At 38.2% G+C, this 17,626-nt stretch overlaps 2 protein-coding genes across 4 annotated transcripts in view; both read left to right on the top strand.

The window, feature by feature from the left end:
- Positions 1-17,626, top strand: part of apt (apontic) — a 43,338-nt gene that overhangs the window by 18,068 nt on the left and 7,644 nt on the right. Inside the window, exon 1 of one of the 3 annotated variants that reach the window (XM_002050761.4) lies at positions 2,282-2,692. The exons of the other annotated variants lie outside the window; for them this stretch is intronic. Within the exon in view, the coding sequence (XP_002050797.2) occupies positions 2,690-2,692 (3 nt within the window). The 5' untranslated portion in view covers positions 2,282-2,689. Of the gene's footprint in view, positions 1-2,281; positions 2,693-17,626 lie in introns of those variants that run through there. 3 annotated transcript variants of the gene reach the window in all.
- The window catches only part of Pi3K59F (phosphatidylinositol 3-kinase 59F), a 44,744-nt gene that overhangs the window by 22,264 nt on the left and 4,854 nt on the right, over positions 1-17,626 (top strand). The window lies entirely within an intron of this gene.

Here is a 17,626-nt window from a genome sequence, read left to right as displayed (position 1 = left end):
TGGTAGCTTTGTGTGTTAGTTGCGACGTCGTCGTCGTCGTCGTCGTCGCTGTCGTCCAAACGCAGCAACAGAGGCAGCGGCAGCGACAGCAGCATAGCGAATTGTAAGGCAAGAAGGCAAGCCAAAAGGATGATGATGAGGATGATGATTGAGGGCCGAATAAGAGCTTGAGAATGAGCATGAACATTGTGCTGGCGATGGGGGAGATGAGGTGGCAGGGGGGCAGGCGGCAGCACACTGCTGGAAAGGGTGGCTGCGACTGCTGGTGGTAGTTTGAGATTTCTAACTGTGTGCGCAGCACAATTATAAATTTTTGGAATTGTTGTAATTTAGTTTTGTTTGTTTGCCTGTTTGTTATGTTAGAATGTAGTACTTATATTTCTCTCAATGTGTGTGTGTGTGTGTGTATGTATGTATGTATGCATGCACAAGTGTGCGCCGTCTGCTGGCTGTTGGGCAAAACTTGCCTGGGCTGCGGCTGCTGATTATTACGATAAAGCATAATGATTACATTTTTAGTAGCTTTCGTTATGCGAGTTTGAGTGTGCGAGGGAGAGTGCAAGCGGGCCAGTGCAAAGTGTATGAGCGAGATAGCATGCCCTGTAATTGTTGTTCAGCTCAAAGCAGAAGTTGAACTTTTTCTTTTTCTTGCTGCTGGATTGGATGGGATTGCGCTGGCTTGGTTTGGGTTGAGCTATTCGGACTGGGGAGGGTTGCTGCTGCTGCTGCCGCTTCGATTGCCCTGCGATTCACATGCACACAGGGTGCTAATGGCTGGGAGAGGGGTGTTAGGGGAGTTAACGGCATTGGCTTGCACTTGATTAATTGCGATTTATGCGCAGCGCTGCGGCTTATATGCGATATATGTTAGACTTTTGTGTAATTATGGATAGCTGTAGCCATAATGGTTCAGTTGGTACGCTTCATGAGGGTAACTCAACGCAACCCGATTCAAATGTGTGAGTTAAAAAGGACACTTTATAGCAGCGATTATATTTTAGGATACAGAATAATGAAACAAAGTGCACACGACGCTACTTACTCAGGGGTGTCAAAGCCCGCACTCTAGTACGCTTAAACTTATGCTATATATGTATATGTATGTGTGTGCATGTTTGCGTGTGCATTTGTATTTGTGCAGCTTGGGCAGCTGTGATTTTAAAAATCTATTCCCACAAGTAAATAATGTGAAACGAGATCAGCACAAAAATTCTTAACGTTTCGAGAGCAGCGAAGCAAACGTCATTGCCTGCCTTGCCATAAATGCAAAAATCGTTTGCATATTTCGCTTGTAAATGCTGTGTGCGCATTGTGGGTGCTGGAGTGTGGAGTGTAAGGGGTAGGGCAGGGCGAGGTGCAATCGTTCTTGTTCCTACTACAAACGTACATATGTATATTTTTGCCTTTTTGTTTTGCTTGGCTCATTTGGCAAGCGACACAAACGCGCACACCCACTTACATGCTCTCGCATACACACATACACACACACATACACACACACATACGTAACTTAACGCCTGCAAGAGCGCAATAGCCAACACAAGTGTGTTTGTGCGTGCCAAAGAAAAAGAGAGCGAGCGCTAGAGAGCAAGTGAGAGCGCGTGAGTTAAAAAATTGTTGGCAGTGGTCCAAGCGACGGCGTTGCAGAAGTACGTTAAAATTCAAGCTAAACAATTGCCGCTATTGTCATTACTTTTGGCCCACATTCGAATGACCAAGAGAGAGCACAGCGGCAAAGAGCACTGCACATTCGCAAACGTTCTCTTTGCGCACAACGTGAATTCCCTTTAGAGACGAGCGCAAAACCTATAAACGATACCTTTTGATATATCTTGTTTTTGCTCAACAAATTATGCTGCAGTCTCAACGGACCAAATGCTCTAAGACTAAGAATAAGCACGATACACGCTCTCAGCTCTAGTTCCATGCTCCGTTTCCTTTGCTGCCGCCGTCGCTGCTGGCGCTGCTGGTTGTAGTGTTGTTGTGTTTTCTTCCAGAGAACGAGAACTTCGTGTGTAGCACGTCGCATTGTCGGCTTTTGTTCGTGCTCTTTGCCTTCGGTTCGTCGTTGTTGTGTTGGTTTGCGTCTTCGGCTGCGCTTGTGCATGTGAATGTGCTTGTGTGCGTTTGTAATTGATTTTATTAGTTTTTGGTTTTTGTTGTGTGTTTGCTGCTGTCGACGCAAGCGTTGACGCGACGTAAGCGTCGGCGTCGACGTCGCTGCTGGCAGCATTGATGAATTTTAAAAAATTTTGAATTGCCCGCCCTTTAGTCATTGACTAAACGTGCAGCAGTGCGAACACGAGCGCGCACAGCACAGCATACCCGGCTTCGGTTTTATTGTTGCATACTCTAATAAATTAATATATCCAGGCAATACAACATTTATATCTATAACTCTGACGATATATATCGGCAATTGTAATTAGTGTTAAACAATATATGCTTATTATTCGGCACGCGCGCAACGGACAGACAATTTGAACAAAGTGTTAAACACAAACAACAATAAAACAACAACAATAACAAGAAATCAAATAAAATTTGCAGCTGCAACGTGCAAACATTTGAATATGTGCTAAAAGTGAAGAAATTAATCAAAATATATCTTGCATAAATCAAATAAACATTTAACTAGAATTCTAGCTCTAGCTGGAATTATAAACGTGGATACAACATAGCCGACAAAATGGTAAATAACACTCACTAATTAAATATGGAAATAATTACACTAGAACAAACTCTTGTCCGTATAAGTACAAAAAACGCCGCGTTTTCCTATCTGACTAGTATTGTGATTCAGCGTCGCTAATTTCTATTTTATTGACAAAAATGTAGCTATTTATTTGTTTTTTTTTTTTTTTTTTCTTTCGAGCACACGAGGGCGCTCCTTAGTCTTAGTCATTAAACCAAAGTGTTAACTGAACAAGCCAGAGTATATGATACACATATATATATACATATAGACGTATATAAATGTTGGTATGGGAGTGTGTATGTTTTTTTTAGTGCTATATTATAAACAATTTAATGGCGCAGTCGCACGCATTCAACGCGATGGCGTACATATAAATCGTTTTAATCTCTGCATATTAATTTTTATTATTGGCATCTTATAATTTCCGGCGATTTTGATTAAGCGCACAAAACCATATAAGCAGCTGTGATTTGAGTTAGCGTATTCGCGTATCCAGATTTTATTCCAATCAACGAAATAAAGTGCAAGTGACGTCTAAAGAACTTCCGCTCTATGTGTAAACTATGCCAAACTATACTCAGCAAAAAGATTGTCAACTTAAATGCAATTGACTTGAGGCAGAGTTTGCTTAACATGTTTGATCTATGGGCTTAGATCGGGTTTGGAAAATAGAAGAAGACGAAAAAGTTTGCCTAAAATGGAATTATATCAGGTTAAGCAAACAGAATGCGGCTTTATAGGACACAACTTATAAGAATCCTTCAATCCTTCAATACCCTATTAATTAGGATATCTAATATACATAAGCTAAAACAAAGTTTGTCTTCCAATTTGTGTTTATCTCAGTTGCTCTTGCATTATTTGTGCTTTGTCCGCTTTTGGAACGATTTCTTAGCAATTTTTCAATACTTTGCTTCGATTTCTTTAAATGCATTTGAATAATCTTATTTACATATCCGTGTATATATCTATATCTGTGTGATATATATATATATTACTTTTGGCATAGATATTGCAGCCGCATTTCGCAATCGCATAATTTCACTTGGTTTAGTTCATAAACGCATTTCAAATCGGTTTCAATAATTCATTTTAGATAGATTTTCTTTTTTTTTATTTTATAAATCTCTCTGCACCATTTGCATATTGAGGCAACTTTGTGTGTATCTGTGTGCATGTGTGCATATGTGTGTGTGTGTGTGTTGGACAAATATTCGCAATTTTGGCTCAATAGATAGAAATATATTTGGCACATTAAGAACACACGAAGAGCCAGCCAAAATACAACTCATAAGAAATTATTATGATTATGATGTTGTTATAATTAGAGAACAACAACGAGAAAAAATACAACAACAACAACAACAACAACAGCAACAAAACTAAAAAGACTGAAAAACGATTCATAATTATTCAAAAATTGACTTTAAACAGCCGCCGCAGTCGCAATCGCAGCGGCAGCGGCCGTCGCCGGTCAACGCAGAATATCTCACAAATATCTTTAGCTATAAAGATTTTTAGTTATGGTTTAGGCAAACATCTTTCTTCTTCTGCCTGCCTGCCTGCTTCTATTTATATAGACCCTACCAAAGCGCAAGAACAACATCGCCGAATTACACTTAAAAGTGCTTAATCACAGGCAACTTTTACACAAATCATAATTTTGTGGCCCATACACACACTCACATGCACATGTGAGTACCCGTTGTACTCACTCACATGAATGTATATGTATATATATTGTGAATACATATACAATTCATAATGCCCATTTGCAGGGTGCTCGCGCGCTCCTCTTTCAAGTTTTCGTTATATTCGATTTGTTTCTTAGGTATTCTATACCCCACTTCATTCCCTCTACCACCACCCGCCCTCTTAAAACTAACCACACATTCGATCAAATTTGTTTTCATTAAAAGGAAACGAAATGTGGCTGGTGTTTCTTCGGATTCGACAAAAATGCGCCACAATTAAAGGCCGCAATGTATGTTTTAAATCAACGACCACTCAAGATGCCCGCGGAGGTTGGCAGAGGATGAGAGGAGGGTATAGCTTGGGCTGACTGAGAGATTTGAAATAGACGCATTTTATTTATTAATTGCCATATTTAACATATGTTTGCTTTGTGCAGCTATCTAGAAATAAATGTACAGTTCGCTCATAATAAACACCATCAACTGGCTAAGCGAGTCATTTGAGTAACGCGTTGCTAAAACCGTTTGCGAATTATAAGCAAAAGCCTTTAAAAGAAGTAGTAAACTAAGTCCAGCTCGCTTAGATTACTAAAATTCTCAAAGAGTTCAGTAAAGGCAGCATCAAGTGACCATGCGTTGCATTTGGGCAATGTGAAGCTTAAACCGATTGCGAATCATAAGCGAAAACCCTTAGAAATAGCTTTTTTTGCATTGACAGCGGGCTTAGCTCACTTGAATTTCCAAATAACTTGCGTAATGCTACAAATATGCGCTGATTTTTCGATTCTCTATGGCGTTCATGGGTTAATTATTGTAAAGGGCTCCATATACAATTGCCTTTCAACATGAGCACTTTAGGCCACATATTTGCTCTATAAGTCAATCTATATCATATGTAAATCAATAAGTAATTATGACAGTGTGTGTACGTTTGTGTGAGTGTCAATAAATAAACTAATTGTTTATTTCATTTGGAGGCTTTTTAAATATTTATAAGCATGGCACAATAAATAAGCCAACTTATTTTTCAACGCCCAAATATGCTGGGCTTTCAATTCTCAATACCGAAAAGCATTCACATTTTTATGGCACTTGGAAATTAAGTAGTCAGAAGCCATTGAGTGTATGTCGAACGAGAGAGCAATCCACATACATACATATGGATATATTGCACATTAAAATTAAATTCGAATAATTGCCATTTGAATATATATATATATATATATTGTATATATTCCGCGTATCTACAGTATGCATAGTTGATTGGTTTCTGATCTGAATACTCGTTAATCTATGTTTATCTCGCTGTCTTCATCTTGGCCTTGTGAAAATGCGCTATGCCATAACAGAAAACCCTATCTGCATTCTGGCCACAATATGGCATATGGAAATTGTAGAAATTAGCCAATATAGCCTGTCAATGTATATATAAGCTAATGAATATGCATTCCGCGATGATTATTCAGCTTCTTTGTGAGTCAAATCTTGAAGATCTTGAGAGATTGTATAAAATAGCATTAGGATTTGACTGGATTTCGAAGGGGAAAATTGCATTATAATTCTCAAACTGTTTTGGCTTGAGCATTTTTAAATGCTTGAAGAAAAATAAAAGCAACTATTGCACTATATTCTGCAAACGGTTAAGGCTTCAAAAGGATCTCAGTACTTGGCTAGGTTTCAAAAGAAAATAACATTATAATTCCCAAATGGTTTTGCCTTTACGAAATTTTGACTCGGCTTCAAAAGAAAGAAACACAAAACTATTTCAGCTGAAGAGCTCGAAATGTATTCGATTTTGAAAACAATAAAATGCTTTATTAGCATGTTTTAAAATGTTCATATATTTTGTTTTATGTTAATAATTTTATTAGGCAATTTGATGTGTTCAAATAAAAGCAAACATTTGTCACCTACTGCAAACAAAGGCGAACATTTAATTTTTTAATAGCATAATTCAAAGAAAATTGCGATGATGTTATAAGAACGCGTTCCCAAAACATTTCCCAATTCATAAGCAAATGTAATTTGATTTTGTTTAGTATGATAATTAAGTGAATTAGTTGTTGGTGGAATTAAGGCGCATAAATTTGCGGCATGCCCATCATCTCTTACTCTCTCTCTCTAGCTCTCTCCCTTTCGCTATCTCTGTCTGACACACTCTGTCTGTCTCTGTTTTACGCCTGCTATCATAAAATGTCGAATGCAAATTCGTTCCATCACTCAAATTGTAGTTTTTCCGACAACTTTGGGCGAGCGAGAAAAACGAATTAAATGTTAAATGTAAAATGTATAGAAATGTGAGCCTGGCCAATAGACAATGCGTGTCAGTTAGTCCGTCCGTCCATCAGTCACTCAGTCAGTCAGTCCGTCAGTCAGTCAGTCCGTCAGTCAGTCAATCAGACAGTCATTCAAGTGCGACAGGCTTCTGAGCGTGTGACTCACTATTTCTCTGTCTATTGGCATCCTTTATTTGTTGTATATATGCATGTGATTTTCTTTTCTTTGAGACAGAGAACAAAGAACCAAATGCCGAGTTGAGTTCTCTTTTTGTTGTTGTTGTTGTTGTTGTTGTTTGTACTCACATTTAAACCCTGGCCCACAAATACAATAAAAATAGCTAACAATCAATCATTGCACGTGTTGTATATCTATATTTCTTTATTTTTTATTTTTTTTTTGTTTGATAAAAGCTCTAAAATTTCAACAAATCAGTCAGTCTAAGCCCCCGCTCAAGTAATTAAATATTAATTAAAGCATTGCTCAAAACTACAAAAAGACAACTAGGAGTGTTCTAGTCGGTCGAGCCCGATCAGAGAATACCCTGTACTTTCTTCTAGTAACAATAAATGCAGCTCGTTGCTGCTACCTGTTACATACATTAGCACAGAAACATTATACCCTTATAAGTGTGTTTAGGGTATATAAAAACAAACACAAATATACATACATAAAATTCCTGACAATTTCCACAGAGTCTTCGCAGTGGTTCGTCACCCAAAAGTTGCCTCAATTAAAGGCGATTTAAATTTATAGATACGTTGCACAAGGCGTGCTGGGAGGGGGGCGGAGAGTGAGAGAGAGAGAGAGAGCGGAGAGTGGGGAGGGGCACAAGCAGTTAGCCAATGCAGTAGCACAGGCAGCGGCATAAAATGGCTTAATTAATTTTAATTATTTTCAATGAGCGACTATGAAATGAAAATTTCTTTCAAGGCGCAACTAAAACTTGCGTACTCTCTCCCCCCACTCCGCCCCGCTGTCCACACAAGCTCCACCCCTTAGCTAGCTGAAAATTTGTATTTGATAAAAGCAACAATTAAGCAATGAATTAATGTCTAAACATATGGTATACCCTATCTAATGGGTTCTACGGGTACCCGCGTGCCCCTTTGCTGTGCGGTGGCAATTGGCCAATTGATCGCCGTTTAACCCGCTCCTGTTGCCACATTTAGTCGCATGTTTTCTACGGATTTCAGGGGGGGGGGGGGGTTACAAAAAAAAATTTCGGTTCCCAATGTTTACTTTTCATGTGGCCGCCAGTTGGCTGCATATGCGGGCTGTGCAACATAACTTTGCCCCTGCCCCCACACCCTGCCTCATAGGCCCATTAATTTATTTGTGTGCCACATGCAAAGCAATTGACGACAAACCGAATCGCAATTAGACACAAAATCAAAATGAATATTTCGTTTTTCCTGCACATATAACTCGTCTATATTTCCCATGTTAATATCTGTTTGTTTGCAATGCGTGCGCATATTTCGGATTTCGATTCGATCGTAAATTATAATAAAAATAAAAAAAAAGCCACTCACAGAGCCCCCGCATCAGGTAGCTAGTAGCCAGGTAACGCCCCACCTGGTTGTTGCCACTGGGGCGCGAACAAGACGCCAAAAGGCAGGCGCAGCTAAACCAAGAGAGCCAGCCAGAGACAGCGAGAATTGAGACGCAAACCAAACGAAATTTGACAAATCAGAATGTGCACTCAACAAGAACTATTAATCAAATGCGCCAGAGAACCGCAGGGGAAAAAATATGATATATCAAGGTTTATGGAACGATGCTGAGCGTATGTCCAAAAACTGAGGCCTAACAATCCATGCCTAGACTAAAACTAGACTAAAACTGGGCTAAAACAAACATCGATTTTTTAGGCCAACCATTTTTTTCCCTAGGTATGATATTTAATATTTCTATTACGATCGTCTTATGAGCACTTCATTTTTAACATTTCCTTAATATATAACATTCCATTTTAGAAATAAATAAAAGTTCAATCCCTTACAAATCTAGACTTAGATTTCCTCTAAGCCACACTTTCAACATTAGTCAGGTTTTTCAATTATCTTTCTATATATCATATCTTCTATATGAATGTATTATATTGTGTTATAATGGAACATATAGATAAATAATTTCTAAGAGCTTTCTTAAAACCTTTCCTGAACTGTTCGATTTTATAGCCTAAAAATGGAAACATCTCTCCTAGGTATTTAGTCCTTTAGAGTTTTGATATTATCTACATTATTATTATCTATCTATTCCATATATTCATATATTCAATATATTCAATACCTTCTATAGCATTCTATATCTATTTCAATTTCTTCGCCCAACTATTCAACTTTGGGTAATTGATCATTCTAATTTTGATTTATTAAATACTTTCCGTACCATATTTATATATCTATTATACTTTCAAAAAACTGAATTTTCATGCGATCGTGAGCTATAATTTCAAGCGATTTTGCAATTTCAGTATGTTTTTGTTTTTATGAATTCGCATTTCAAGTTGCCAGCCCCAGCTGATGTATCTACATATACATGAGACGATCTTAAAGTTTCTAACCCTGACTGGCCAATTAATTGGAAAAATATTTTGCGTTTTATTCAATGCCAGGCTATAGGAATCAAAATGTTTTATATGTGTGTGTGTGTGTGTGTGCGACACAGTGTGGCATCCAGTTAGTCAGCTGGCCATATGGAACTGTGCTCAGGCTTTAAAGTAACCGAAGGGGGTTGCCAGTTGTCGTTGTTCCTCGAGTCAAAATGTCTGCGTGCACTTAATAAAATAGGATTAACATTTTATAGTTGCATTGTGAGTGTGTCTCTATGGGTGTGTGTGTGTGGGTATAAAATTTCGACAACTGCGCATTGCTGTCTTGTTTTTTGACGACGCCTTTGAATAGCGCACAAACACTTTATACCCGATACACAGCTAAATACAACCAGTTATTGAAATGATGACAGCTGCGAGAACTGATAAAGAAGAGGCGTTGCCTTCAAAACGAGTCCTGTGCGGACTTAAATATCAAATATACGAATATATATTTTTCATAAGTTTGAAACTAAAAAAAAGGAGCTTTTGTTAGGAAATCATTTTGAATTTTTATAAAATGTTTTAATTATAAGATAAATATTTGAGATGTGGCTTAGTATATTACCTTAAATACTTGCCAGATACGCAATCGGTTCAAGCTCTGGGCGTTTCGCAATGTTTTAAAGAACCCTTTTAGTTAGAAGGCTTGGCACATAAAGAGGGAGTTGTGGAAAATTCCTGCCCGATACGCAACCGGTTCATAACCGGTTCAGTTGCAAACGTTTTGCAATGTGACTAATTTCATAATTGTGACTTAGAATGAGAAAAACAATGAAGGAAAATGAAGGATTTGAATGTGCACTTTGAACCGGTTCGCAGAGTGGTTGAAAAATTGCCAAAAAAAATAAAAAAAAAGTAGTTTTCTCTCCGAAAGGATTCACCTTGGGATGCTGGAACTTGGCATGTAAACTGTTTAGCATGGAGTCAAAATACGTTTTCAATTTTGAATGCCACTGAAACCGGTTTGTCTAATGTCATAATTGAAGTTAGAATTGAGCGTGCTTCAAGTATCTGTTCTCATGAATGCATCCGTTAGATACGTTTAATACGCTTTTGGGCACTAACTTATGCATCAACGCGTACAATTTTCAGCATAAATCGCGCGCTGTCACCCGGCCGACTCGCCTTTTGTCATCCTCATCCTCATCATCGTCATTATCATCATTGTCATTATCATCATTGTCATTATCATCATCATCAGCCAGCCAGCCATCCATCGGAGAGTCACATCGAGTCGCAACTAGCTAAAAAACTTTGGATATCGTCTACCCGTCTCAGCGTCTCGTCTCTTTTGCTCTCATTTGTTTTTTGTTGTTTTTGTCTCTCTTTCTTTTTCTGTTTCTTTGGTCGTCGTCGTTAAAATATTTTTTGGGTGTGTTCTGTATTTTAATAGCGCTACGAGCCGCGTGCGCATTGCCACTTCCTTTCGTATCGCACACACACACAGACACCCGCACACCCGCACACACACACACACACACACACGCACGCACGCACACCCATGCTCTCTTGGCTCGTTTAATTTCTTTTGAATTTGTCAAAAAGTAACATGATTTCAGTTTTTATACTTGATGTGTCTCCTCTGTCTGTACATTAGACGCGTTTTTCAGCTAATCCCGCGTGCGACTCACTTTGAATTATTAAAACCTAATCTTGATTGTATGCATAAGTGAATACCTTGTCGCCTCCCTCAGTTACAGTTTCTCTTCTTCTACTACTATTCTTCTTTTCTTGATTTAAGTGTTGGGGAATTTATAATATGTCTTGACATTGCGATCGCACGAACTCTTCTCAGGCCAGGCATTTCGTCAGATCTGGTCATAATAACTCCCCCACCTTGAGAAGTGCACATAAATCTGCGCTTCATTTTATTTATTTATTTTTTATTTTTATTTTTATTTTCTTCGTTTCTTGTTGTTTCTCTTCATATTTCCTTGCCTTTTCTGGCTTTTAGTCTCAATTTTAGGATTAAAAATGTCGTCAGCATTTTTTAAGCTGAATTCAGTTCTGGCCCAGCTCTCACATCATTTGGCATTGATTTAATAAAAATAAAAAAAAAAAAACACACCCAATCTACAATCGATACTGTCTACTATACATACACATATGCACATACCTATATCTAACTCAATTCCTTCACTTATTGGCTATTTGACAGTTGATTTGGGTTTTCGATTCGACAAAACTATTCATCATTTAAATGCGTTTTTGCTTTATTTTGTTTGTTTTTTTGGGTTTTTAAGAACTTGTACTAAATTCTCCAATTGAGCTTTGAACTCGCATCAGCTGTGAATTGCATTTTTCAGAACTCAAGCATTGAAAATTTTTGCCACTGATCAGTCACCCACCCGGTGCAAGCAGCCGAATCGACTAAAAGCAACAACAATTGCAACAACAACAAAAATATTAATTTATTAAAATTTAAAGCGCATGACTTTCAGAGCAAATGGCACAGAAATAACAACAACAGCAACAACTAGCAAAATAAATTGCTATGATTCATGCGTCACACTTGCGCATAATAACTGGGAGAGGGCTAAAAACTGAACACTGTCAAACACAAAATTAATTCTAATATTCGATACGGTATACGACTAAGAAATACCCAAGATTCTGTTTTAAAGTTAAAACCAGCTGATAAAGGCAATCTGTCTAAATACCTTATTTCATCTAATCACGATTTTAACTTTGAGAGAGTGAGAATCTACTTAATCCATAAAGGAAATCTGTTAATTAACTACATTTCCTATTTAAATTTGAATCGGGAGCATGGTCAAACACCAAATAAATTTCAACATCAAATTCAATATTCGACTAAGAAATACCCTTGTGAACTAAGGCTGGCTTACATAAGAAATCTTTCTATTAATTGTATTTCATCTTATCTCAATTTGAACTGGGAGAGGGTCATTCGACTAAGAAATACCCGAACTCTAGTGTTAAAGCTAAAGCTAGCTTATAAAGAAATCTGATTATGAGCTGTAATTCAGCTTAACTCAATTTTTAATGATCATTTCAATGCTTTCGACTTATTCAAACTGTTTTAGCAAACACTATAAAAAGTAGTTAAACAATTAAAATATATAGCTCAATAAAATAGAAGAGATTCAGTGCACATATCGATAGTAAAATTTTCTATTTAAAGTAAAATCTTATTCATATTTGGCAATATATTAGATCGTGTGATCAAATGTCTATAAAGATATCTTCAAACAGATTTTGCGCTGTCTAGTATACCCGCTTCCAGCTAAGTCGGTGCGGGTATAAAAACTAAAGGAGCAGAAGGCAAAGCAAAGCCAAAACGGAGCAGGCAACAAAACTAGCGGCACATTGAAAGAAATAAAAACACAAGGCGCAAGGCGTAAGACGCCGACGCAAGCGCAAATGCTGATGCTGACGCTGACGCAGACAGCGACGTCGACGCCGTCGCTGACGCCAACGCCGACGCAGACGCAGTTGACGTTGGCGTTGGCGTTTGGCATCAGCTGCTGTTTGGCAGTTGCCCAGTTGTCAGCTCGACTTTTGGTATCTGTCTGCGATTTGTTGCCCCTTGTGGCATTGTGTTGCCAGGCGGCTGGCTGCGGCTAGATTCTAGATACTCTCTGGTGGGCACCTCTCCAGGTGTGCGCCACAAAAATGCTGCAAGCTGTGTGTCCCCGAAAAAAAAAAAAATAACTCGCGCAATTTGTTGCATGTTGTTTGAGGTGTTTCGGTTTTTCTTTTTTTTTTCTCCTGTTGTTATTATTTGCTTTTTGCCTTCAAATATTTGTGAATTTCGATTTCCAGACCAACGGAGCGCGCCAATGCCGCGTATCGGGCTGGAAATAAGTCAAAAATCGGGCCAACAGAACGCGTTGATTGTCTAATGACAACTTAATTGAGGCTATCTATCACCTGGTACTTAGTTTAGTCGAGTTTAAACGAAAAGGAATAGCAAAGAATATGAACACAGTAAAGCCCTAAGCTCCGCGCCTTCATAAACGATGCAATTAGCAATTAAATTTCCGTTGACCTAATACCTGGCCAAAGACTTTTCGACTTATTTGTCAATTACAAATTACGACTTGGGCCACAACCTATCCATAAATAAATACAATTATGTACCCGTCCCCGGTCCCCCGACTTCTTGGGTGCTTTATTTGTTGACAGTAAAATGGAAAACCGAAAATCACTCGCATGACTTTAATTACAATTTAATATTTATTTAGTTCGATAAGCGGCACAATTATTGTATAATGTAGGAGGTACACAGATATGCCTACACCTAGTCACACACGCACTCACACACACTCACACACACGCACTTCCCTTGTTGATTGTATTCGAATTGTTGTGCAAATTTATTTAACAAGTCGCTGATACCAGGAAGAAGTTTACGTTTATACGTTTTTCTAACTAATTAAAATTTAAACCTTGTTTATATTTAAATGCAATTTAAAAGCGCCCGCATAAAGAAACTTTTTACATCAAGCTGAAAGTCGGTTACCCTTTAATAAACAGAAGCAACTAGCACAAGGTCGCGGCATATATGTATATTTCTTTAAGCTAAAACTCTTTGGGAATTATAAATGAAATTACAATTAACTGTAACCAGGCGACAATCGTTGTCTCCACTCTCTATATGGCTTATTAAAGGCGTTAATATAATGTCAGCCAAGCAGAAAATAATTACCGAAGTATACCCGGCATAGAATAGAGTAGAGAGAGACAAAGACCCTGATAAACATTCAACAAAGGCAGGCGTCACGTTGCCAAAGGGGCGCGTTTACTTTTTAGCTTTTCTTCTGTGTCATTTTATCAGTTGGGGGAATTGCCTAGAATTAGTTAACACATTTGTTTTGCTGTACTTTCGTATTGTTGTTGTTGTTCTTGTTCTTGTTGCTAATTAAACAATTTGTATTTTATGCCATTTGAGGGCGCGCATTTAAATTAATTTGCCTTTGGCTTTTAGCCGCCGCCTGATAAGCCATAAAAAAACACGCCTAAAACAACAATTAAATTGCGATTGCAATATGCCAAAAAGGCAAATAAGAAAGGCATTTAAAACCGAAACATGCTGATAGATACAAAAAGTATCTGTAAGATACACGCGCAATTTTGCAACGGCAACTGCAACAAGTCGCAGCAGATGCTGCGCATTTGCCACAATGTGACGCCGCATGCGAAATGGCCATTAGAATCCAGCCAAAAAGAAAAGAACCAAAATGCCAGATTTAAAAAACAATCTTTTTTTATTCGGGATTAGCTTGAATTGTAAAGGAAAAGCCGAAATGCGTACGTGCAAAGTTATAAAGAACAACGACAACAATAAGAACAACAATTGATGGTCGTCACGGGCCCAAAGAACGTGAGGCGACAACAACAGTGGCAAAGGCAAAAAAGATACAAGATACAAAGATACAATATTGATGACTCTGTGTGCGTGTGTGTGTGTGTGTGTGTGTGTGCTCAGCAACTGTGCGTGGCCACTTTTCCATTAAACTGAGTCTCAACAAAACGCAGGCAACTTGCATTTCAATTAATCCATTGCATTAGTTAAGAAATTATGCAAACAGGAGTAAAAGAGTCTAGCGGCAAGTCAAACTGAGCAAACTGTAAGATAATTAACTAGTTTCAGATAGTCCATATTTATCTTTGAGATAGAAGCAACTTATAATAACAATTTAGAAATTTGCAAGTCGACCAACCTAAACTAAATTTTCGTCGATTAGCAATAGAATTTCAATGCTCAAATATTGGAGAATTTGATAGGAAAAATCTTGCAAATAAATTTTCCTTAATAGACTTTACTCAATGTAAGAAACAATTCTAAAAAAAATATATTAATAAAATTTGAACTCGTTTTACTTGAGTCTGCGTAAAAGAGTTCGAAAAAAAGCAGCGTCAAAGTTTGTCTTGATGATTATGGCTGCTTACTAATTGAAGCAGTTCGATCTTTAGAGACCTACTTGCACACAGACACACAGACAAACACACATGCTTGGAAGAAAAGAGTGTGCTGTGTGTGCACATTAAGATCAGATACAAAGATACATTATCTGAGCTGAGCTGAGCAACGTCTTCGCTTTGTAGGCGGCGTTTGGCGCAATTAAAACGCTTAAAGCTAAGCAGCAGAAAGTCGAGACAGTCAGTCAGTTATACAGACTCGACTTGAATTGACTTTTATGCTACTTAAAGATACATGCCACACACACACACACACACACACACACACACACACACACACACACACACAGATACACAGACTTTTACAGAGTGCCCAGAGTCGATCGGCCTGGCGTTTGGGTGTAGAGTTTGATCTGCTCTGTCCCTGTCTATGCGTGTGTGTGTGTGTGTGTGTGTGTGGTAATGTATAGATATAAATAAGCGATACGTGTAATTCGGGTCACTAACCGTTAACAATAAATTTCATTTGTTTAAAAAACCAACGCCAGCGGCTTGAGATACAGAGAACTGTTGCTGCCGCTTGGTTAAGAAATTGACATCTGATCATTTGTAATTATTATTGCGCATTGCGAGACATGACATGGCAGCCACTGGGCGTGGTCACACCCGACGACTGTATACATATATATATATATATATATATATATATATCTATATAGCATTGGCTGGCCAATTCAAATGAGTATCGAGTATTGAGTAGCTGGTTGGCTGCTTGTTTAATGACTGACTGCATTCTAAAAGGCCGCGTATCGCGTTCAAGTAATAATCATTTACATGATTCTCAAATAGTTCACTGAACTCCTTCGATCAATCTTAGATTCGGAACAATTAATGCCAAAAAAAAAAAAAAAAAAACCAACAAAACTTCAAAAATAACTCAACTCTGTAACCACATGGCTGAAATCTTTAAGAGGGATTGGGCTTGTGCGGGGGGGCAAAGTGGAAGGGGAACTTGTCAGCCGCCGTTTGGAGGGAATCGAATATGAGGCTTTCTTTCTTTTGATTTGTAAGTAGTTTCGGCATCGTCGTCTACTTGAAGCGTTTCAGTTTTCGTTACGTTAAGTCCAAGTTAAATGGAACCAGAAATTATTTGAACGCCTTCAAGTGCTACACACACACGCACACACACACGCACACACACCAAACTTATGGAGCAGAAGTCTAAAGTATAAAGTCATAGCGTAATCATGACTTGATGCGATTATAAAATGCTACAACAACAACAAAAACAACAAGACCCTGCTTGAAGGCAGTATAAAAAGAAATTAGATACACACACATATATTCCAGTAAAAAGCAACAACAATAAGTTTCAATATTCAAATGAAATTTTTTGGGTAAAAAAAATGACTAACAAAAATGGTTGTTGTTGTTGTTGTTGCGTTCTCAGTGCTTAGAATTGTCGAGTAAGATTTTATAACAACAACGAATTTGAGACTACCAAGTGAAATGCTTAAAGAAATGTTAACCCACATCAAAAAATATCTCAACTTAACACACACACACATACATACACTCGCTCAAGTTATAAACAATTAAAGAAACTTTTGTATAGAAATTCAAAAGTGGCAGCTACGAAAAATGTTCAAATGCCAGTCAGCAATTGGTGGCAACTGCTTTCGACTTGCCGCAAGGTGGCCGAGGGGAAGCAGAGTGCAGGCAACTTAAATGAGTTATGTTGTGTGGGTGTTGCTGAAGCTAAAGTTCTTTATAAAAAATATAAAGAAAACACTTAAAAGGCCAATAATGAAAAGTAGAGTTCAGCTATAATTCGCAAGCAGTTCTAGCGGTTCGGGTTGTTAGCTTATAAGCAGCTAGGTTTCAGTCGATTGGTTTTATGGTGCATTCGAATGTGAAAATCTAAAGACAAATCAATTGCAGATGTCTTGCCACTTAATTTTGTCTACAACATTCGCTATAACACGCCCATTGGGGCAAGGTCTGCGCCCGCCTTCTAATTTATATGCTCGTAACAATACACTTAACAATCGGCATTGGCCATATAAGGCGAGGGGGCAGCCCATTGAATTATGCTGTGTGCATGTGTGTGGAGTGTTCAGTGTAATGAACTTGTCAGCCAGCCATTTTTAGGGTGTGTGAGTGTGTGTGAGTGTGTGTGTGTGCACGGCCAAAGAAAGTCACAGACAGTACGCATAAAGTACAATGAGTTTTGGAGATATGAGTGTATGAATACAACGAATGCGAGTACGCGTCTTAACCACATAATGACTATTCAAATGCGAGCTCTGCTCCATTTGTTTCCAGGCCGATTGAGATGGCGATAGCAATAGAAATAGTCGCCTAGTGGCATAGGTAATCCATTTGGCTTGCCGATATCTCTGCAGCTGTCACAGAGACACCAAAAAGACACAACATACAACAACGGCTACAGTTTGTTTGAAAAGTATGCGC

This window comes from Drosophila virilis, chromosome 5, assembly GCF_030788295.1.
Source record: "Drosophila virilis strain 15010-1051.87 chromosome 5, Dvir_AGI_RSII-ME, whole genome shotgun sequence".
Classification (NCBI taxonomy): Eukaryota; Metazoa; Arthropoda; class Insecta; order Diptera; family Drosophilidae; genus Drosophila; species Drosophila virilis.
The sequence above is the reverse complement of the archived record's forward strand: the minus strand, read 5'-3'. Positions and strand labels throughout refer to the sequence as shown.